We start from the raw sequence: 18,869 nt of genomic DNA on the forward strand, positions 1-18,869 counted from the left end.
CTTTGACTTTGCCCCTTTTTTCGTTTTTAGCCAACTAACTGATTAGCGAAACAATTTCAAATATTTGTGTTAAATAACTTGACAATTAATTGCATTTCGTGGATGCGGTTGCGTTTGTTGTGGTTTCAATGGGTTTGATTATTCGCATTTGGCGATGGGGGGTTTTCGAACCAAATGAAGTTATACGATTTGGGAGTACATTTTATTGTGGCATTGGCGGTGCGTTCAAAGGAATTAAATAGTAGGATAATGGAGATTGCTGCTGAAATGGAGAGAGAGAGCTGATAATATTTCTAGGAATGAAATGAAATCATAAGGTAAATCAATCAAATAGTTGTTTAAATGGCATATGCATTCAAGACTTTATAATGATCCATCTAAAATAGGCACATGTGCAAACAATTTCAAACGATTCACTTGGCAACTAGGCCAAACAATTACAAAATTAAACTCGTTAAAAAGAAAAAAAAAATTGTAAGTGGCGCAGTATCTTTTTCACCATGCAACAACGAAGAGTCTGAAAAATTGCCATGAAAAAAGCATCTTTATAGACATGACGAGCCACGACTCGTTAAACAGACAGACGGACTGTCCAAGGTAATCAAGAAGCGTCTAAATGGACAAAATGGAGCAACAGCCACCACTAGTTGCTGCTGTCAACGCATCATTCGAAATGGAGCAAGAGGATCCAATCCTCGGAGGCAATAAATTTCAAATAATTTCCAAGCACGGACAAACAAATGTGACATAAATCGTCTGGCTAACGGTAACGGAAGCATGCAAAGCCAAAACATTGACACTAATGAATGTGGCCAACACAAATGTAATTGTCGAATGACAATTTGTTTACAATTGCCAAAGCAAAGCAACTAACGTTGGTATTTATTACTTGGCCGAACGATCGTAGAAGTATTTTGACTAACAGATACCCTTTAGCTGTGATAACATATTATGAACACAAAGTGACAAAGTTTGCGAAAGACGAAACACTATGTTTCAAATTATTTGTATTTATTTATATTTGGGTCACATAAAATAATATCAAACAGCATGTGAATCAATAGTCTTTTCAACTGCAACCAGGTCATTATCGAAAACACTTTTTGCCGAGCCGGAGAAGCCAGAAGTTTGGCATTTTGATTTTCTAATTTATGGCCCAGACTTTCGCTCCAATCGAAGGCCCGTCTCCCGATAGCCGCCCCTCTGCTGGCCATCAAGATCCCGAATTGTATCTATATCTGGTTGCCTGGTTGCCATGTTTCGCTATCGCCAGCGTCCATGTCGTCGTCTGCTTCTCCTTTTTGGTCGTGGTGTGATTTTAATTGCTCTTACAAATGTTCTTCGTCGCGCATGCGGCGCAAAACTTTTTCGAGTGCAAATCTATGTAGCCCAGCTTCGAGCTGAAATTGGGCAAGACAAAAGCCTAGCCGAGATTTATAGCCTATAGCCAGTCGGCCCAGCCATATGTGCGAGAGGGAACTCTGTCCCATTTTCGGGGATACTGCATGCAACGTTTTCATTTTAGCCAGCTCGTGTGGGTAGTAGCATTAGAAAGGCCGCATGTTGGTTGTTAGATTAGATGGTACATTTGGCTCAAGCGCATATAGATATACAGATGCCTTTTTGAGAGTCTTTAAAGATAAGGCAAAACGTATTGTTTCCAATAGATACGAGTATTTCCTGTTAATAGCCTTGCTGTAAACAACATACTTTATGGGGGTAGTAAACCAATAGACCATAAACCACATCCTCTCGTAAAATCTCATTATTGAAAAATTCATATCATTTTGTCAGTTAACACTTCGCATCATTTGGTGCCACTGGGTCTAAAAATTGATTTAAATACAGCAGCCAGTAATCAGCTTCCTTGTCTATTGCAAAAGCCCCACAATGCCACCCAAATGAAAAGCCATTATAAATAATCTTCCAATCTTGAAAGAAAAATATTAATTAGAAAATAATACTCTGGCAGTGTCTTTTGAATGAAACCCAAGTCAAGCGCATACAATAATTAATAAATTATTTCCAGTCAATAAACTTTTCAGTCTCTGCGCATTGCAACATATATTTTCGTCGAGACTGCAACTTGGTGATTTGGTGAGGGGGGGGGGGGGAAGAAAACAGCCACAGCCAACCAGGCACCCCGCGGATGAGCAAGCGCCGCACCACGATCGTGGAGCCGCAGTCGAAGTCGCCCCATGTCAGTTCATTAGGGTCAGCCAGAGGAGACCTGGCAAATGCCGAGTGCTGTGCACTGAGTCTCTGTCTTGGCGGTTCATAAAAATTAGTTAGCTATAAAATTAGTCCGGCTGTGCAGGAGGCGGGCGGGTATTCAGTTCTCGTAAAATCAACACGAATTGAATTGCACTCCATTCATGGAAATCAAATTGCGTTCGCCGTTCAATATGTTCATATTTTATTGCTGCCACAATTTGTGAATGGGAATCAAAAGAACGCAACTCGCTGCCATCGCAAAACTCGCTTCACCGACTGTTTATTAACACTCGGGAATTAAGAAAGTGAGAAGCAGGTGCGAGCCTTGTATAAATAGATATCTCTGGGCAGGTGAGTTTGGACTTCGGTGTGACTTTTAGCTGCTCGTAAACCGAAATCTCCCAAGGAGATGCAAATGTTCTGCCAGATGATGGAAAGATTGGGGGAGAAGTGAATTGAGTGTCATTGACAACAGAGTGCTTCATTTGATGGCTCCTGGGGCAAACTTCCCATGGCAAATGTACATATGTATTTATTAGAAAGGAGTGTGTGGGAAAATGTGTTGACCATATAATGCAAACCTCAACGGGCTCTATTTGATTAATTTCGTATATTTTGAACGTATATAAACCATAAAGAATGTCAACACTATATTTCAGTGTGGTTATATGTGATACCATCAACCACTACTCATCCCAGACTCTTGTTAGCACATTCCATGGCCACACGATTATATCTCCCGCGATTCCCGACAGCCGTAGCGGCTGTATATTATTTTCCTCACTTTCCTGGCAAACTTTCCTTGTCGGATCTACAAAATGCGCCATACTTTCCCCAGATCTAGTGAGTGTTGGTGAGGAACCTTCTCTAATCTAAATGACAACTAGTTGGACTCTGGATCTTCGGTGTGCTGCCCGAGGACATGGCAAGAAAATATTTTGGTCTTGCTTTTTTGGTTGGTGGCTTCTAACAGCACATTGATTGATTACAAAACGTGCGCCAAGCATTTTCACGGCAGCAACAGCAACAAGGCAATTGTTTTTCGCGCTGCGACTTTTCCACAATGGCATTTTCTTCATTTGCGCCTAACAATGGCATCACTTTGTCACGATTTCTGCGCTCACAACTAACAAGATACACCGGCAACATGTTGCTAGATGGTGGATGTTGCCTGGTGAATTCATTGCGGCTGCTACCATTTAATGTTGCTGTGGCAGCCGCTGCCGTTGAATTATCACCGCGCATGTGTGACTAACCTCCCGAGGCGGTGGACAACAAAAAGCCAGGATCCGCCGTAGTCGCTTTTTCGGCTTTCCTCCAGAGGAGTCCCCGGACTCCAAGAGCCAACCTGCTGCTAATGTTTCCCCAGTCATAATTTCAGCTGCCAACTGCCGAGGTCCCAGAGTCCCGAAGAAGACGGGGGATTCCTTTTTTTTTTTATTTATGAAAACGGCAGATGGTCTGCCCATTCTCCTCCATCTGGTGATGATGTTGCCGCCGTGGCTACTGTGGCGTCTTTGAATTTTGACCGTCAGCAGCAGCAGCGGCATGTGGCACGTTAATGATCTTGTTACCCTGGAGACTCGACTCCGTTGGACCCTTTTGCATAAACCCATTGAACGAGGTGTGCAGTGCAACTAACGAGCGTTGGCTTTGGCCCCTTTTCTCCGCTTCAATTTGAGTGCGACGAAGTGTGAGATGATGAATCTGTGAATCATTAATAGTTGGGGTTAAAGTTCTGTACACAACGAGAATGTGGTATGGGACCTATAGAACTAATTGTAATTATTCTCACGAACATCATCATCATATTTAATGAGCTGAGCTAAGGTGTTGTAAATATTAATTGTCAGAAGATAAAGTTAGGCACATTAATAACTAGAGAGTGTACAATAATTAGGTAATAAATAAAATTACAATTCAATTCTACCATACCCCTCATTTCCAACTCCCCTCAGAACTTTAAAATGCCCTATTGGCAATTCATTTTGATCGTGTTTCATGCTCTGGACGATTAGCACATCCCATGTTTTCTCCGTTGCGGTTTCACTTGAATTTGTTTAGACTGCTGCACTTCCGTTTGCCGTCTGGGATTTGTGTGCCAGCTGCAGCTGAAGTCATCTGACTATGAGGGAACCATCACAACTTTCAGATTCAGATACAGATCCAGATCCACTTCCAGAGACACCACGACAATTTCAGCCTCCTGGAGACAAACAGACACGACACGTCATCAGCTTGACATTTAAATTGTGCTCCTGATAAAGTTGCCAACATTTTTTATGACACAGCCAGAGGAAAAGGTGGGGGGATACCATCGGGAATATGGTCCAAAAGTTGGACACATTGTTGGAGCACACAATGCAGCTTTTGTGGTCGACAGTCGTGTATCCAAAGAGTTTTGCAGATCCTCGTGTGGTCCCAAGAAAAATATATATTACGGCCGACAATTAATGTCAGCTCAGGTGACAGCTTTTTCTTTATTCTCGTCGGTACTTTTACATGGATATGAGTTTAAACAGACTAGATTTGTTAACTGCTTTCTGGGGATAGTACTGGGGTTATTTTTCGCACACTTTACAACCAAATAAATTAGAATCTCAAACTAAAAAAGAAAGTTAGATATTTTATACCCTGTTGAATTATTTTAATAATAAATGTAGCGTGCCCGTTAGAAATCTTTTGTAGCTCTATTCCAAATTGGAGGCCCATTCAATGAGCTTGAGTCATTCAGAAAAACAAAACGCAAACATGTAAATATCCAGTTTTCATTTTATGGTTATTAGAATGCTTTCAAAGCATGCCAAGCACATTAAAATATCGTAAAATCCCATACCGAAGTAGTAGTTACTTTTAGTACACACAACTCTGGAGAGCTGAAAGTTTTGCTGTGCCATTAGGAGGCTGTATATGGTGATCTCCCAAACATGTCAAATCCATTTAGATAGTGATTGCATTTTGGCCCAGAGCATCGTTTGTTTCATTCGTTTTTTTTATTTTAGTGGGCGTTCCCATCTTTCGGACTTTCCCCTGACGCGTTCAATCAATCACCATTTCTCACAGAAGTGCACGCAAACTGAAGTCAATTCGAGGCGTTTAATCAATCTGGTCATGTAAATAGTACGCCTCCCTCGATCCTCCAGTGGATTTTTAGCCATCCATACCAACAGCCTTCTTCGCCATCCGCCTCGTTGCGTGAGTTGACACTCGAAAACGTAAATCACAAGAGCAATTAACAAGGCAAACGGCTAGGATCGTCAAGCCAACCATTTGCAGTTGGCATCGCCAACGGAAATTGTTGTTTGCTCAATAAAAGTAAATTGCAATTAAACAGAATTGCTAATTTCAATGATGACAGGCGCCATAAATTGGTATCTGTTTGGGCGGAATTTTGTTACTGGATGGTAATGGATTCGGATAATGGCAGTAGAGGAGCTGTAAATTGTTCATGATTAACTTTCGATATCTAATATTATTGTCAATGCTTATGTTTTAAATGCAACTAAATTGCAAAGTCAGTTCATGATCGTGGTTTTTGCTGCTATAAACTTTCGCCTTACTGCAACACCTTCTCTCACTGCGTAAAACAAAGAATTTGCCGCCAATTTTAGCAAGTTGTTCAAAAAAAAAATCAATTAAAATCAAGACGACAGCTGCCGCAGCACCAAAAAAAATAATAAAAACAAGAGAGAACCGCAACAAGCAAAGCCAACATTTGGCCAACGTCAAAATTTAATGCATTTGCACTTGACACGCAAAGGAAGTTGCAACAGTTGCAACGGCGGCGCAACAACAGTTGCAGCCACCAAAAAACTGCCCATGGCCAAAAACAAAAAACATTGACTAAAAAGAAAAAACCTGGCTGTGGAAACAAGATCAAAAGGTCGAAGATTGCGCTAACCCGGGGACGCCCACTTTTTCGCACGCTCCACGCCGGATACGCGGATACGTGTCCATAGATAAACATGGTGGATGTGTGGCCGGGTGTAATCTATAAAAGTGCCAGGCTTTGGATGCGAATGAGGCAGCAGACAAAGAGATATCCCAGGGGAAATTGAAAAACACTCGAGAGCCGCTGGTGAAATTCTATCATCAATAGGTGGTGCTGTGGTTTAAAAGGATGAGGGGGAGGAATTGGTAGTGTTGGGGTATTTAAAAGTGAGAGAAGGTGCATGTGGCTACAGGGTTGTCAAATATAACTCTAAATATTATAAACACAGAATAGATTAAAAATATTAATATTTTTCATGCAATTCGCAGAGGAGATACAAGGAATGCACTATATAATCTGGTGCTGATAAACTTTACTTATTCTTAACATTTTTTGTTTCAAATAGTTCCTATAACTACTTGTGCATACTACACGTGAATATAAATGTGTATAATGTTTAACGTTATCGTCGGCATTTTAAGCAGGCACCGCACCCAGATGGTATTTATAAGCGACGACTCCTGACAACCCTGGTGAAAGCCATGCGTAGCGGCCCATTCAGCTGGCGTATCTTCTTCTTCCTGGACAGGCCGAGGCCAAAACAACCAATAAATAGTATCAATCACAAATGATCGCAAACGAGGAGGCCACGGCTGCACCCAGCGGCACTCAGCTGGCCAAACTTGCAGCTGTCTGTGGCAGAGAAGGAACGTTCCTTCTCCTCAATCCGTAGATCTTTGGCTTAGCACAACAAATAATGATTCATGCGAGAAAAGTAGCGGCAGGAACAGGTTCCAAAGTTTGGCCCCAAACGAGACTGGGGAGAAAGGGTTGGCTGACTGGGAGACTGGGAGACCTTGCAACCAGAGTTGGAACCCCTCCACCCGATACGATTCGATGCGATCCTTTTGCGGCACATGTGCATGGCATTATGGTTCAATAGGTCAACGATGCGTTGAATGGCGACCGAGGACTCCGAGAATGGGAGGCCGTAAAAGAAAAGATCATTGCATGAAGAATTACGGTGAGGCACGTCAATCGTCAAAAGCGATCTACCAAACGAGCCGTGTAATAGACCTCCAGAACGAGGGTTCTCCTGGAGAGCAGGAGCAGGAGTAACTGGAACGTATTCCCAACTCCATAACCGATTGCGATCGCAGCAAATCAGAGAAAAGTTGTCTTAAGCGCGACTCGCGTCCGTTCTTCTTCTCCAATAAGAAATGAGAAATGTGAAATGAGGAGTGTGTGTGTGTATCTTGGGACCACCATGGGGAATTTGGGGAGACGAGATCGACGGGCGGGAATTGGGGTTCGGTTCGCAGTTTGTCAAAAAGATGTTGGCGTTTTGATAATTTGCTGCACAGCTTAGAAGTCTGTGTGTAGGATTTCCTGTTTTCATGCGACTAAACTATTTTTTATATATATTTTTTCCATTTTCCCTGCTTATTTTTTATAGCTTTTCTTTCACTCTTCTGGCGGAACCGCAACAAATCTGCGGCTGATTTAAATCTTTGCATTTACTCTTTGTTACCTTGCAGTTAGAGGCTTATGAGATATACACGTAGGGGTCTGCGAGTATGTCAGATTTTATTTGGAATTTTAGTAGGCTTGACTTGGACATTTCTGGCGTAAAATCTGTTAAGTGATTTCCTCGTTAGGTGTAGATCGTATTGGATTAAGTAACTACAAGAAATGTAGTCTAGGTTAGACCAAAGTCTATACATGAATATTAAATTTGTTATTGACTATAAGCTTTATTTTAATAATTAGTTTTGTTTTTGATAACTTGAATACCTCTAACCAACACTTTAAAAATTTCGAAAGAAAAGAAAACAAATGTCTAGTGTCTATAGTGCACTATCTCGAATCCAGCCCTTTGACCTTGTTTTTTACATTATCCCAAGAAGTGGCCATGATTTCAGAAATACTTTAAGCTATTTATAGACATTTCATATGGGCCTTAATTGTTTCAATTGTAATTTTGGTCGGCTGCCGATAAGATCAACAAAGTGCTTTATTTTCGGCTGCACTTCGGCACGTGTTGCTATGTGGGCCAGAGTATCCAATAGTATCTGGTTCCAGATCAACTCCCCCACTGCATGCACTTCTGGATTCGTTGAAAACACACCCTAACAATGCAGTCAGATACTGTGGGATCTTAGGGGCGTATTTTGCATACGTAATTTCATTTCATGGGTGCCTAATTAAGTTTTCTGCCTTGTTCGCAGCAATTCAATGGAATTAGAAATCACAAAAATGTTAATATTAGGCTTTTCATTATGCGACACTCGTCCGATTATGGGCCATAATTTAGAGCAAGTTTTCGAATTTTTCCAGTATTTTGTTTTTTGACATTTTTATAGCTCACTTAGACGCAGCCTAACTAATTGGTGACAAAAAGGTTACGAAACTCGACGAGCCACATGTGAACCACTTTGGCGCAGTGATCGTTTTGCTTTTCAAAATGCTTGGCACGTTTCCAAGACGATTTGCTATATTGGAAAAAGTAGCCGACCATCATGAGATCGATGAAGAGGAAGACGAAGAAAGGAAAGAAAAATGAATTTTCCCGCTGCCACTCTGAACACAGAATGCGGACACACGCAGTGGACTCGAAGTTGGACTTGAACCGGCTGCATTTTTTTTATTTTTTTGCTCAGTGCAGCGGCAATTAAAATATTGACAGCTGTGTTCATAGAGGGGAATAATAAGTTTTCTATGTTAGATTTCACATGCATAATGCTTATGGCCATCATTTGAAAGGCACCCTGCGGTTGGATTTTGGCCAGAAACGAAAGGTTAACGTGACATGTTCATGTGACAATGTCAGGAAAAAAAAGCAAAAGAAAAAAAAAACTGCCGGCATTCTGTCCGTCTGAAGTCCAGGCTGTCCAGTCTGAAGCGCATAAATAACTGCGTTTGTGACATGGAATGTTTGTTTCGACCAAGTGTAAAAGGCCCAGTCGTAGGCCAGATCTCACTGCCCGCCAGTCTGGCCATGTCTGGTGCGGATTGCCGGGATAGCCGGAGTATCTCTCAGCCAAACTGCTGCTGGTAGCAAGGTGCGGTGCCCATATGCAGACAACCCAAAAGCTATTTGTAGCTTGTAGCTCACTGGCTGATTATGGAAAAATTGCTAGATGTTTTCCTTGAGTCGCTTTCTTGTTAGAGGCTTTGCCGAGTCGTCTTCAGACTCTTCATCTCGTACATTTCACCATTGCATCACACAGACAAAGAAGCCGCTTTGAAGAGTTCAGTGGGATGCTGTTGGATACATAATATTCTGTAGGTAGGGAATGGCATTTGGTTTAGATCACTGGGGATTATAAAAAGCCTCGGCAAACGGAATCATCTTTGCCGAGCCCAGGCTACAAACTGGTATCATCAGCCTAATTAAAGGGAACATTTTTGACTGGAATAGTCTCTTTACATCACATTGTTTGTAGATAATTTGATCGTTTTGTGTTGCAAAAAGATATCATATTCTTTGTTATAAATCATAAGCCAGTCTTTTGCTTCAGAAACTACTTACAGACACTTATGCAAGTACTTGAGTTTTGACAACTAGTCGGCTACGCATTTTTTTGCGTTATTATATTATTATTGTATTATTATACGATATTATATGTATATTGTTTTATATTGCATTCTTAAAGTTTCCATTTGGAACAATGTTCGCTGATCTTAATCCTTAAACTACTTGTCTTATGCTATATTTAGCCAGCACTTTACATTTAAGTTTAACTATAAGGCCTGCAACAAATGTTGCTAAGCCTCAGATACATTCTGGCAGTCTCGCAACATGATTAGAATCCAGGTTTTTGAAGTATCCCCCAAACATTAAAACCGCAAATGAGGTTCCTTTTCGGTGACTCTACACAAAAAAAAAAAACAAAAGCTATAGCTAAAATCAAGAAAACTGCTGCTAACAGGTGAAAGATCCAGAGCTCCAAAGAGTACAGCTGGCTAAGAGAATTAAAAGGGAGTATGTGTGGCGAAGAGAATGTAAAGCGCACGAAGACCGTTCGGGTTTCTCAACCGAGCGCCAAGAAAAGACTCCCAACATCGCGGTGGAAACTCGAAAAGTCGAATCAGTTGCAATGGGACGACGCGCGCGTTTGGATTCACGGAAATCGACGGCGATCGCGATCGTGGGAAATTTTTAAAGCCCGGAAAGCCCCGAGTGCAGAAGTAGATCCAAAGAACAGACTTTTTTCTTTGTATTTCATATTTCGTATTTTATTCGATTTTTTGTGTGTGTTGTGCACTTCTGCAGAAAAATCGATTCAGCAGTAAAATGTTGACATTGATTTTCGTGAATTTCGATTGATTTCCACCGGTTCTCGGACACCGCGCACGTTCGGAAAATTGATCCAGACCAGCAACAACAAAACTGGGAGTTGGCTGTGAGCGATTGGACGGATTGATTGCTTGATTGATCTATTTTTGCACTTGATTTGCGACGCACGCGCCGTAAACGCGACGTGACTGGCGCTTCACTTCACCTGAAGTTTGAAGTTGGACTCCGTGTGCCCCACCTCGTCCACCTTTTTGTGGCCCCTTTGGAGCCAACCGATTCGCCTTTTTGTCGGGGGCAATTATGTTGATTTGTGCACCGCATCGTCGATTTCCCAATGTTGATAACGAAAAATTTGCAATGCAAAGAATGAAAATTGATTTGATGATCGCGCATCCTGGCGCGATATCGTCTAATCGCGACACGCCCACTATTTGATTATAGATAATAATGTGTGTGTGGTTATAGCTAAAGGTGATCATTAAACAAAGAAGTGAAAAAGGAAATTATCAAGTGCCAATGCAACGTATATAAAATGTGAAAATATCGAAAATAGGTGAATAATATTATTATAAGATGTTGCAATATTTTTTGTTGATAGGTTATTGCAAAAAGGCTTGCATCTTATGAAAAAAAAAAATTATTATGAAAATAGAAAGATTTTTTAATATTGCAGAAATATTTTTAATTGTCCGAGTATACATGCATATATTGTCATATTAAACATGGATCAATTTAGTTTAGTTAATTAGTAAATCTTTTCAAAAAGGTCCCATAGAAATTTGTTAATGTTTCAGTATTATAGGGCCTAGTTTGTAGGTTTACGATTTGATGTTGCCCATGGCTTCATCTCGTTATACTAAACGCCTCTTCGCTTTCGGATTTACATATGTAATAACCGTCAGATTAGTTTTAATAACTAGCCTGGCTAAAGAGAGACACCTCCACTGGAAAGATGGCAGTGGAAGCTGCTTAATTAGAAGTACAAAATCAGTGAGTGGAGCGCTAATAGCCGAAATGATTACGCAAAAGCCACAAAGACCCATAACTCATTAGCTGACGCCCCAGAGGTCCGAAAAATACAGATTCGTTTGGTGGACCAGCCGCTGGTCTTGCAAGTGATGATTGGACTGGGACATCATGATGATTAATGGGATGCAGCGCTGAGAGCAGTGAGCAGATTTATGGATGAGCAGCGTGGACTTTCTTGTTTCTGGTTCTGGGAATGCTAATAGAGTTGCAACCTGGGGCGCACTCATTTTGGCCCCCTTTTATTTCCATCTGCTCGGCACATTTCTCCCCCACGCCCCGGAAACACTCACAGTAGTTGCCTTTTGTCTAAGAAACACTATTCGTTTGCCAAGCCGTAGATAACGTTTACAATACGCTTTTTCCCCTCTTGAGATGAGTTTTTCCATCAGCAGTCGACAACGCGCTTCACACTCAAAGGCAGTTGGAGCATGTTTGTTCAATGATAAATGTGGAATGTGGCTTTTTAAACATGGGCAAGCCCTCCACGATGTCACATTCAAATGATTCTAGGCTACGATTGCAAAACGAAGGCCCAGTTTTACTTACAAACGGTTTTGTGACTCAGCGAATGGGCGCGTGTTGCCAAAACGCAAAAACAGGGAACCCAGAGGGAGCCATAATCAAAAGGCGGTAATCCAATTAAACGGCTCCGCGTCCCAAGACCGGCTGACCCAATTAGACCCGCTCCTCGATCGATCTGGAGGATCATCGTCGGCGAAGTCGTCGTCGTCATCGCTTCGCATCGCATCGCATCGCATTGAACTTGAAAGCGGCGGCGCCTGGCCATTGTTTTCCTACTCTCAGTCAAGAGACTCGGCAAAAACAAGTTCTTACTCCCTTAATAAAAGATCGCATCGGGTTCGATCTAACGGCCGCCCTGCGAGACTCTTGTTCGGCGTTTCAAATTGTAGATCAAAGATCAAGCGAAAAACCAGAGAGAGAAACCACAAACAAAAATGCTTAAATTGGCATGCCAATCGTAAAGAAAGGCCTGCGGGAAATCGAAGTTTGGGTACCCTATGATTTCAATCCCGAGATGAGAACCATCATAAATGTGATCATGAGTCTTTTGATGATCATTTATTCAGATTTGTACGATCAATTGATGACACGCTGTGTAGTCGTCCTAAGTTTTCATCTTTAATTCTATGAGTACTAAAATGTATTTATTTCGTTGCATTTATTTTTTCTAAAGGTTCTTTGCTTCCTTTTGTTCTTCTTTAAGATATTCAATGATCATATCGCAAACGAATCGATCAGAGGACCTCCCACAAAAACTGAGGAAGGCACATAAATCTTAATTGCTGATCACTTTGGGTTATCTTATCTCTGACACGCACATTGTTTTTGTCCCACTCGAAGATCAACTTGTGATCTTATAAAAACTGTGCATTTGGCACATTTAGATTCCAGTTTCAATTGTTTACTCAAGTGCGACCAGACATATGGAAGTTTGAAAGTTAGCATCTGGTGGTCAGTCAGTCGGGACAAGTGCAATCGAGCTGCACAAGTGCCGTGGCATATTGACTGGGTCAGTCAGTCCGTGATATGCATATGAGTGCCACTTTCTACACTCCATGGGAAGAGACCCATAGCCACGACGATGCACAAGATTAATCAGTTGGCTAACACACACACTCACACACACATAGGGCCTCTCGGAGGCGGGGGACACGATCATTGATTGTTATCGAGAGGGGCATAAACTGACACAAAGTCAAAGTCAAAGTTAAACAATGCAAACAGCTTGAACTCTGGACCAGACGAACTTGGCCATCCAATCCAGCCAGTCTGCCAATTCCCGTAGTCACAAAGGCCAACTCTCCCCTCCGATCATGCTGTGTGCGATCTTAACAATCAAGATCAATATCATGCATTTACAATGTACAAATATTGCCTTCTCTTGGGATTCGTCTGGTGGAAGACTCCTAAATGCTGCCTAAGGTAAAAATGGCTAAGACAAGTCGATGCAAATACGTCTTCGTCGCAATGAAACTGAAATACTCTAGATAAACTGGGAATACGTGGTTGGGTCCTTGAAAATCATAAGTTTTAGCAAATAAATAAAAGCATATTTCAATTTTATTTTAAATTTTAACTGCCAGAATAGGTAAATGTTTGAAAACTAACTCTTGACAAAGTTTCACCACTCCTTCCTTCAGAGTATGCCATAGATTATGTACAAAACAAACAATCGATTGCGTTAAAGTGGAAGGAGAATGTTAAACAAATTAGCCTGAACCTAGGAACCGGGCCAAGAGGAATGTGGATGAAGCAGTCATTGGCTGGCCGGAAAATGCTATAATTATGCAATTCCTCAAAGGCGCTGACGGTGGTCCCCGACATCCCAGGCCGGTCACCACAACTGCCTCTTTTTCTATACCCACTCCCCTGGGTTTGGTTGCTCCAGCTCAGACATATAATCTGCAAACGATTCGCGTTTTGGGGGCCTCAGAAATTATTGACTAGCCGTCATGGGTTGAGGCCTTCAAGTAAATTGCCGTAAATCTTTATTTGTGCAGCTACTTAAAGACCATGTCCCGTCCCCCGGAGAGATCTCAAATGCATACATATATAGGAGTCGGGCCTTAGGCCGGGGTTAACAAGCCGGCAGCGATTAAGTCATTTCTTATGTCGGTTCATTATTTCTATTTTTCTTCTTATTTTTTTTTTTTTGCATCCATTGCATGCGTAGCTACTGGGCTTGTCTACCTCCCAGTTTCGCTCCTCTCGGCCAAATGCCTTGCAATTTTTCTTGGTCTAAGCCCAAAATTTAGAGAGTTACGTGTGTGTTGGAAACTCGTTTCGCCCAGTTGATTGCCAACTTGCAACTTTGTTAGTGAAACATTTCGTTGCTTTGCGCATTTATCTTGACAATGAGCGCCTGGAAATTGTCACTCGATTCGGCTCCTTCGAATGTGCTCTAATTAGACGTGACAATTCTACGTAATTAGGCGGCGGGTCGTCTTAACACTCGACTGATTTTCTGGAGGGCAAAACAAGAAAGCAGAAGCGAGTATCCGATTTCTGCATTCGAATGATTTGGGTGTTTAGGAATATTTGATAATGGGCAGTGACAGTTTTGCTTCTGTGTTGTATTCACTGGGTGTGTCTGGACTTCAGAAGCTGAAGATTCTCTACAAACGAACATTTTAAGAAATGTTTATTGTCTACATATTCTATTTTACATTCTTTTCTACATGGACTCACAGCTTTCACATTTCCTGCATTAATTCTCACTTTTGGTTAACAGTGGAACGACTTCCGCTATCTTTTCCATGCCATTAACCAGCTTGCAACTTTGTTTTTATCCAGCCACTCACATCTATATTAAATGTTGCCCACTCAAGGAATCGTTTGAACACTTTGCACATGTCCAAGTGTTCACAATTCACATTTCACACCACAAGAGCCGCCGACGGGGGGAAACTCATCATTTAACACCTTCATCTTTCGACTCCAGAAACGAAGCCAACGGAGAGCGGAAAAGTGCCATGGAGTATTTGAATATTTTCCAGAGCTCGGCCACTGGAGCAACCACCCGCTGACCCGTTTGATCAGTCTCTCAACTGGACATGGCCACATGTTGATTCGCAGATGGCAGTGGTTTTCGCTTCCTTTGGTCTTTCCTTTCCTTGGTGTTTCAATCTTTATTGCATAATTGCAATTGAATTGTTTATCGAGTTTCCATTTCGTTTTTCACGCCGTAAATTGGAAAATGTGGTAATGACTCAATGTAGAGCGCCGTCGGCTGCCAGATCAGCAAACATATTCCCCCATAAACTAACCATTCGAAATATTTATTTTTGTTTCACTTTTATATCGGCAAAATGAGGAAGCTATTATCTAGTTCAGCTTGTTGTTGATCAGCTGTTTATTTCTTTTTGACTACATGGATTGTGAAATGCTTCAGCACTTTCTTCATATATGCAGCGTCACGCAGCAGGTGATTGGAGAAAGGTTGCCCATAACTCAAAATTGGGTCATGGAAATGGGGCTAATATTTATTGTTCATGCAATCAGGAAGTTCTTGATCAATATCAATTAATAACCATTAATCGTTAATATCACATATTGTAGGAAACTCACAAGGAAACTTTAGATAGTTTTCGAATATTACCTTTAAAGCTTCTAAGTCATACTCGACTTTCTTTTTGGGGTTTACCCACACATTTAGATTTATTCAGCTTACCGTGACCAAGGACCTACCCATGTCAGAAAATATTGTACTCTTTCAGTGGTACACAGACAACTCGAAGCATTCGAAAAAAAACTGGTCGTGGCCCGGCCGTCAGATTCAATTAGGTCCAATTTGAAAAATAATTATATACGCACAGAGTTCTGACATTTTTCGAAACATTTTACATTAATTTGGCACTAAACTGTCAGATGTGGAATGCCATGGCACTCAAATTTACGCCGAAAGGTAAACGGCCCAGGTACTCGTAAAACGGTCCGAGATTCGAAACTTTTGAACAAGTTTTCTTCAAATTTAATTGTAATGTGAGAAATTTAAATTAGGTAGCCAAGAGGATGCTCAAAAAAATGAGCAGCAACACAAAGCCGAAAAACAAATAAAAAGCCCAGACTCTGACAATGACTAAGAAACCTCAAAAAGCGGAAGATGCCCAAAGAAAACAAAAATTATGAAAAAATGTAGCTCTTTTTTCAGTGGGGTTTGTTCAGAGGAGTTGAAAAAAAAAGATCAAATAACTGAAAGCCGCCAAATTTCAAAGGAAAACAAAAACTTGTTCACTTATTTCAAATTTTGTTGCCTTTTCAACTAATTTTCCACTTGTGAATATATAAAGTGAGCTGAGGTGCCTTTGGCTTGGGTTCAATTTATGGATTGTCCATTTCGCTATTTGTCAGTCGATATTTGATTATTTACGATCCGCTATTCATCAGTGGATTTCAGTTTGCGTCATTTGCCTTTTTATAGATCAGCAATATCAAACAAAATCGCCAGGCATTTTGTTTTTCACAGCTTAGCCTTTTTATATTTAGCTTTGAAAATTTATTACATCACGATCTTAAATTTGTTTCCTCTACTTCAATACATCTGTGGGTTCATGGGTTCCTCGATTCGTTTGTAGTTTTATCTACTCGTGTGTGTACGTTCTGAATGCGAATTTGTTTGCAGCTGGGTTTCCTGGAAAATATTTATTTCATCTAGCGGATGCTTCAGTTCAGTGTTCTCTTCCCACTGCGATCCCTTTTATAATGAAGTTTTCAAGTAGAAGTTTATGGGATTTGCCCAGCAAATTTATGTCGTTTTCTTAGCCATATTTTTGTTTGGCTCAATGCGTTCTAATTTATTGAATATTTTGCATCAGTTTCACGCGACTCATTTTGCATTAAACTTCCACTGAGTTTGGGCCAAAAGCTCAAGCTGTTTACATATATGTACATATGTGCATTTCTTGATCTACACTCCCTCGACTTTGTAAGCAAATAAACATACAAATTGTAACACATTTGTTTAGAGTCTATGCTATTTTTGTTTGTCTTTACTAATTAGCTTGCATACCTCACATAAACATGTCTGTGGATGAACTGTAACTGTGAATTGTTATTTGTTTATTTACATATTGTCAAATGTTTCTTCTTTTAAAATAGGCATTTATCGCCAGCTGATAAATTGCAAGGTATTTGAAAAGTTTATAGGACGTTTTGGGGAGTAAAATTACAATTTGTACATAAAACCAATTTAGGAACCAGATAATAGTTGATTCTTTCCAAAATATTGCAACATCTTTTAAAAAAGGGAATGAAAAATCTTTTAACATAAATATAAAAATTGTTTCGAACCGTGTCAAACCACAAACGAAATGGGACAGATGCCTAATAAGCTAAACTCATTGAAAATGATTAAATACTAATTTGGAAAAATCGCTCAAGCTCTCGACCAAACAAAAGAAAATGTCAGCGTCTGACAAACGAACTGTCAAAATGTCAGACGCGTCAATAAAGCCACGAAAATTAAAAAAACATCTGCGGGCAGCAGATGTAAAGCCTCGTGGCATGATGACAAAAAGCCTGCTGCTGCATCTATGCGTCTATCTAGTCTGCATAACACAAACGCTGCAACTGCAGCAACGACAACAGCAGCAGCAGCAGCAACACCGACAGCAGCAACATGGCCAGCCCGAGGGCAACATGCTGCAGCAACATCACCGAACCAGTGTAAATAGCAGTGTAAATATCAATATAAGCAGGCAATTCAATGAAATTATACAAACGGCAACGGCCAGTGCATCGGCCAGCGGTACGGGATCGGCATCGGGAGCGGTAACATTCGCATCGGTTACGGCAGCAACAACAATAACGCCAGGACGTCGAAAACTGCGACGCAAGTTTCAGGGGCAACAAAACCGTAATTCCACCTTGGGCAGGAGGCGAAAACTGCGTTTGCATCCCTATCATCGGCGCAATGCAACACATGCCACACGCACCACGACTGTGGCAAGTGTCTCTGCGACGGCAACTACGCTGCTACCAAAGATGCCCCACAAGCAGCCCTTCAACTATCACACCCACCTGCACTCGAGCTTCCAGCAGCAGCAACAGCAGCAACATGTTGCCGGTGGCCAAGTTACCCAGCAGCAGCAGCAGCAGCAACAAGTGCATGTTGTTGCCGTAACACCGCGCCCGCAACAGCGGCAACAACAGCCCGGATTTGCCATAGTACCTGCAACCTACTATCACCAGCAGCAGCAGCAACAGCAACGAACACTTTTGGGCAATCTCACCCAGCAGCAGCAGCAACAGCAGCAACATCTACTCATACAGCCGGGCCAAAACATTTTGGTCTATAGCAATCTGGGACCCATACCGCCCTGTCCGCCGGGCCTGCTTTCCGGATCGGGAATGCCAGTCTATACGCAACAGCAACACTTTATACCGCTGCGATCCACGACGACCCCGCGCCCCAGGCAACGTGGTAAGCAAATCCTTTCGAGCGTTGCGATCAATTCCTTGGCCATTTAATTGTCGTCACTCCTGGGAGAAGTGGAAAGAAGAGAGGGGTCGATGCGCCGCCAAAAGGTGTTAATTACGCTAATAAAAACTGCATTCACAGCAGTTTATGGCATTTAATGTGGTTAAATGGATGCCAAGTCCCCGACTGGCGCCTTCATCGCCATGTCCAAGTCGTGGTCCAATAATTACCCCCAGCGGCGATGCGCATAGAAAGCCAGCCTAATTGGTCAAAGCAATTGACTTCGATTTTGGTGAGCTGCAGCGGGATTTGAAAGGTGTCAGCGGGAATTGCTGCGAAGCCATAAGGATGCGGTACCAGTTTTTATGATTCCATGACCAAGGGAATACTGTGATCAAGTTATTTCAAATCATTTATGAGTAGCAATAAAGTTGGCTAGGTTTATCTGAGGAGTT

At 41.6% G+C, this 18,869-nt stretch overlaps 1 protein-coding gene and 2 long non-coding RNA genes across 9 annotated transcripts in view; 2 read left to right on the forward strand and 1 right to left on the reverse strand.

The window, feature by feature from the left end:
- wb (wing blister) overlaps positions 1-18,869 on the forward strand; it is a 65,236-nt gene that overhangs the window by 27,734 nt on the left and 18,633 nt on the right. The window contains exons 1-2 of one of the 6 annotated variants that reach the window (NM_001201879.2): positions 10,239-10,998; positions 17,189-18,417. The exons of 2 other annotated variants lie outside the window; for them this stretch is intronic. In NM_001201879.2, the coding sequence (NP_001188808.1) occupies positions 17,397-18,417 (1,021 nt within the window). In that variant the 5' untranslated portion in view covers positions 10,239-10,998; positions 17,189-17,396. Of the gene's footprint in view, positions 1-10,238; positions 10,999-17,188; positions 18,418-18,869 lie in introns of those variants that run through there. 3 more of the 6 variants (NM_001201878.2, NM_001201880.2, NM_001201877.2) reach the window with 3 other exon arrangements.
- Positions 441-1,057, forward strand: lncRNA:CR43639 (long non-coding RNA:CR43639). 2 transcript variants are annotated; one of them, NR_073773.1, is made up of 2 exons: positions 441-474; positions 541-1,057. It is a non-coding gene; the product is annotated as a long non-coding RNA:CR43639 (long non-coding RNA). The 2 variants fall into 2 exon arrangements; NR_073772.1 differs by having other exon boundaries at positions 441-1,057.
- On the reverse strand, positions 2,515-4,634 carry lncRNA:CR43640 (long non-coding RNA:CR43640). The gene is made up of 2 exons (NR_073774.1): positions 4,145-4,634; positions 2,515-3,884 (listed from the first exon to the last, which is right to left on the reverse strand). It is a non-coding gene; the product is annotated as a long non-coding RNA:CR43640 (long non-coding RNA).

Source organism: Drosophila melanogaster, chromosome 2L (genome assembly GCF_000001215.4).
Source record: "Drosophila melanogaster chromosome 2L".
Classification (NCBI taxonomy): Eukaryota; Metazoa; Arthropoda; class Insecta; order Diptera; family Drosophilidae; genus Drosophila; species Drosophila melanogaster.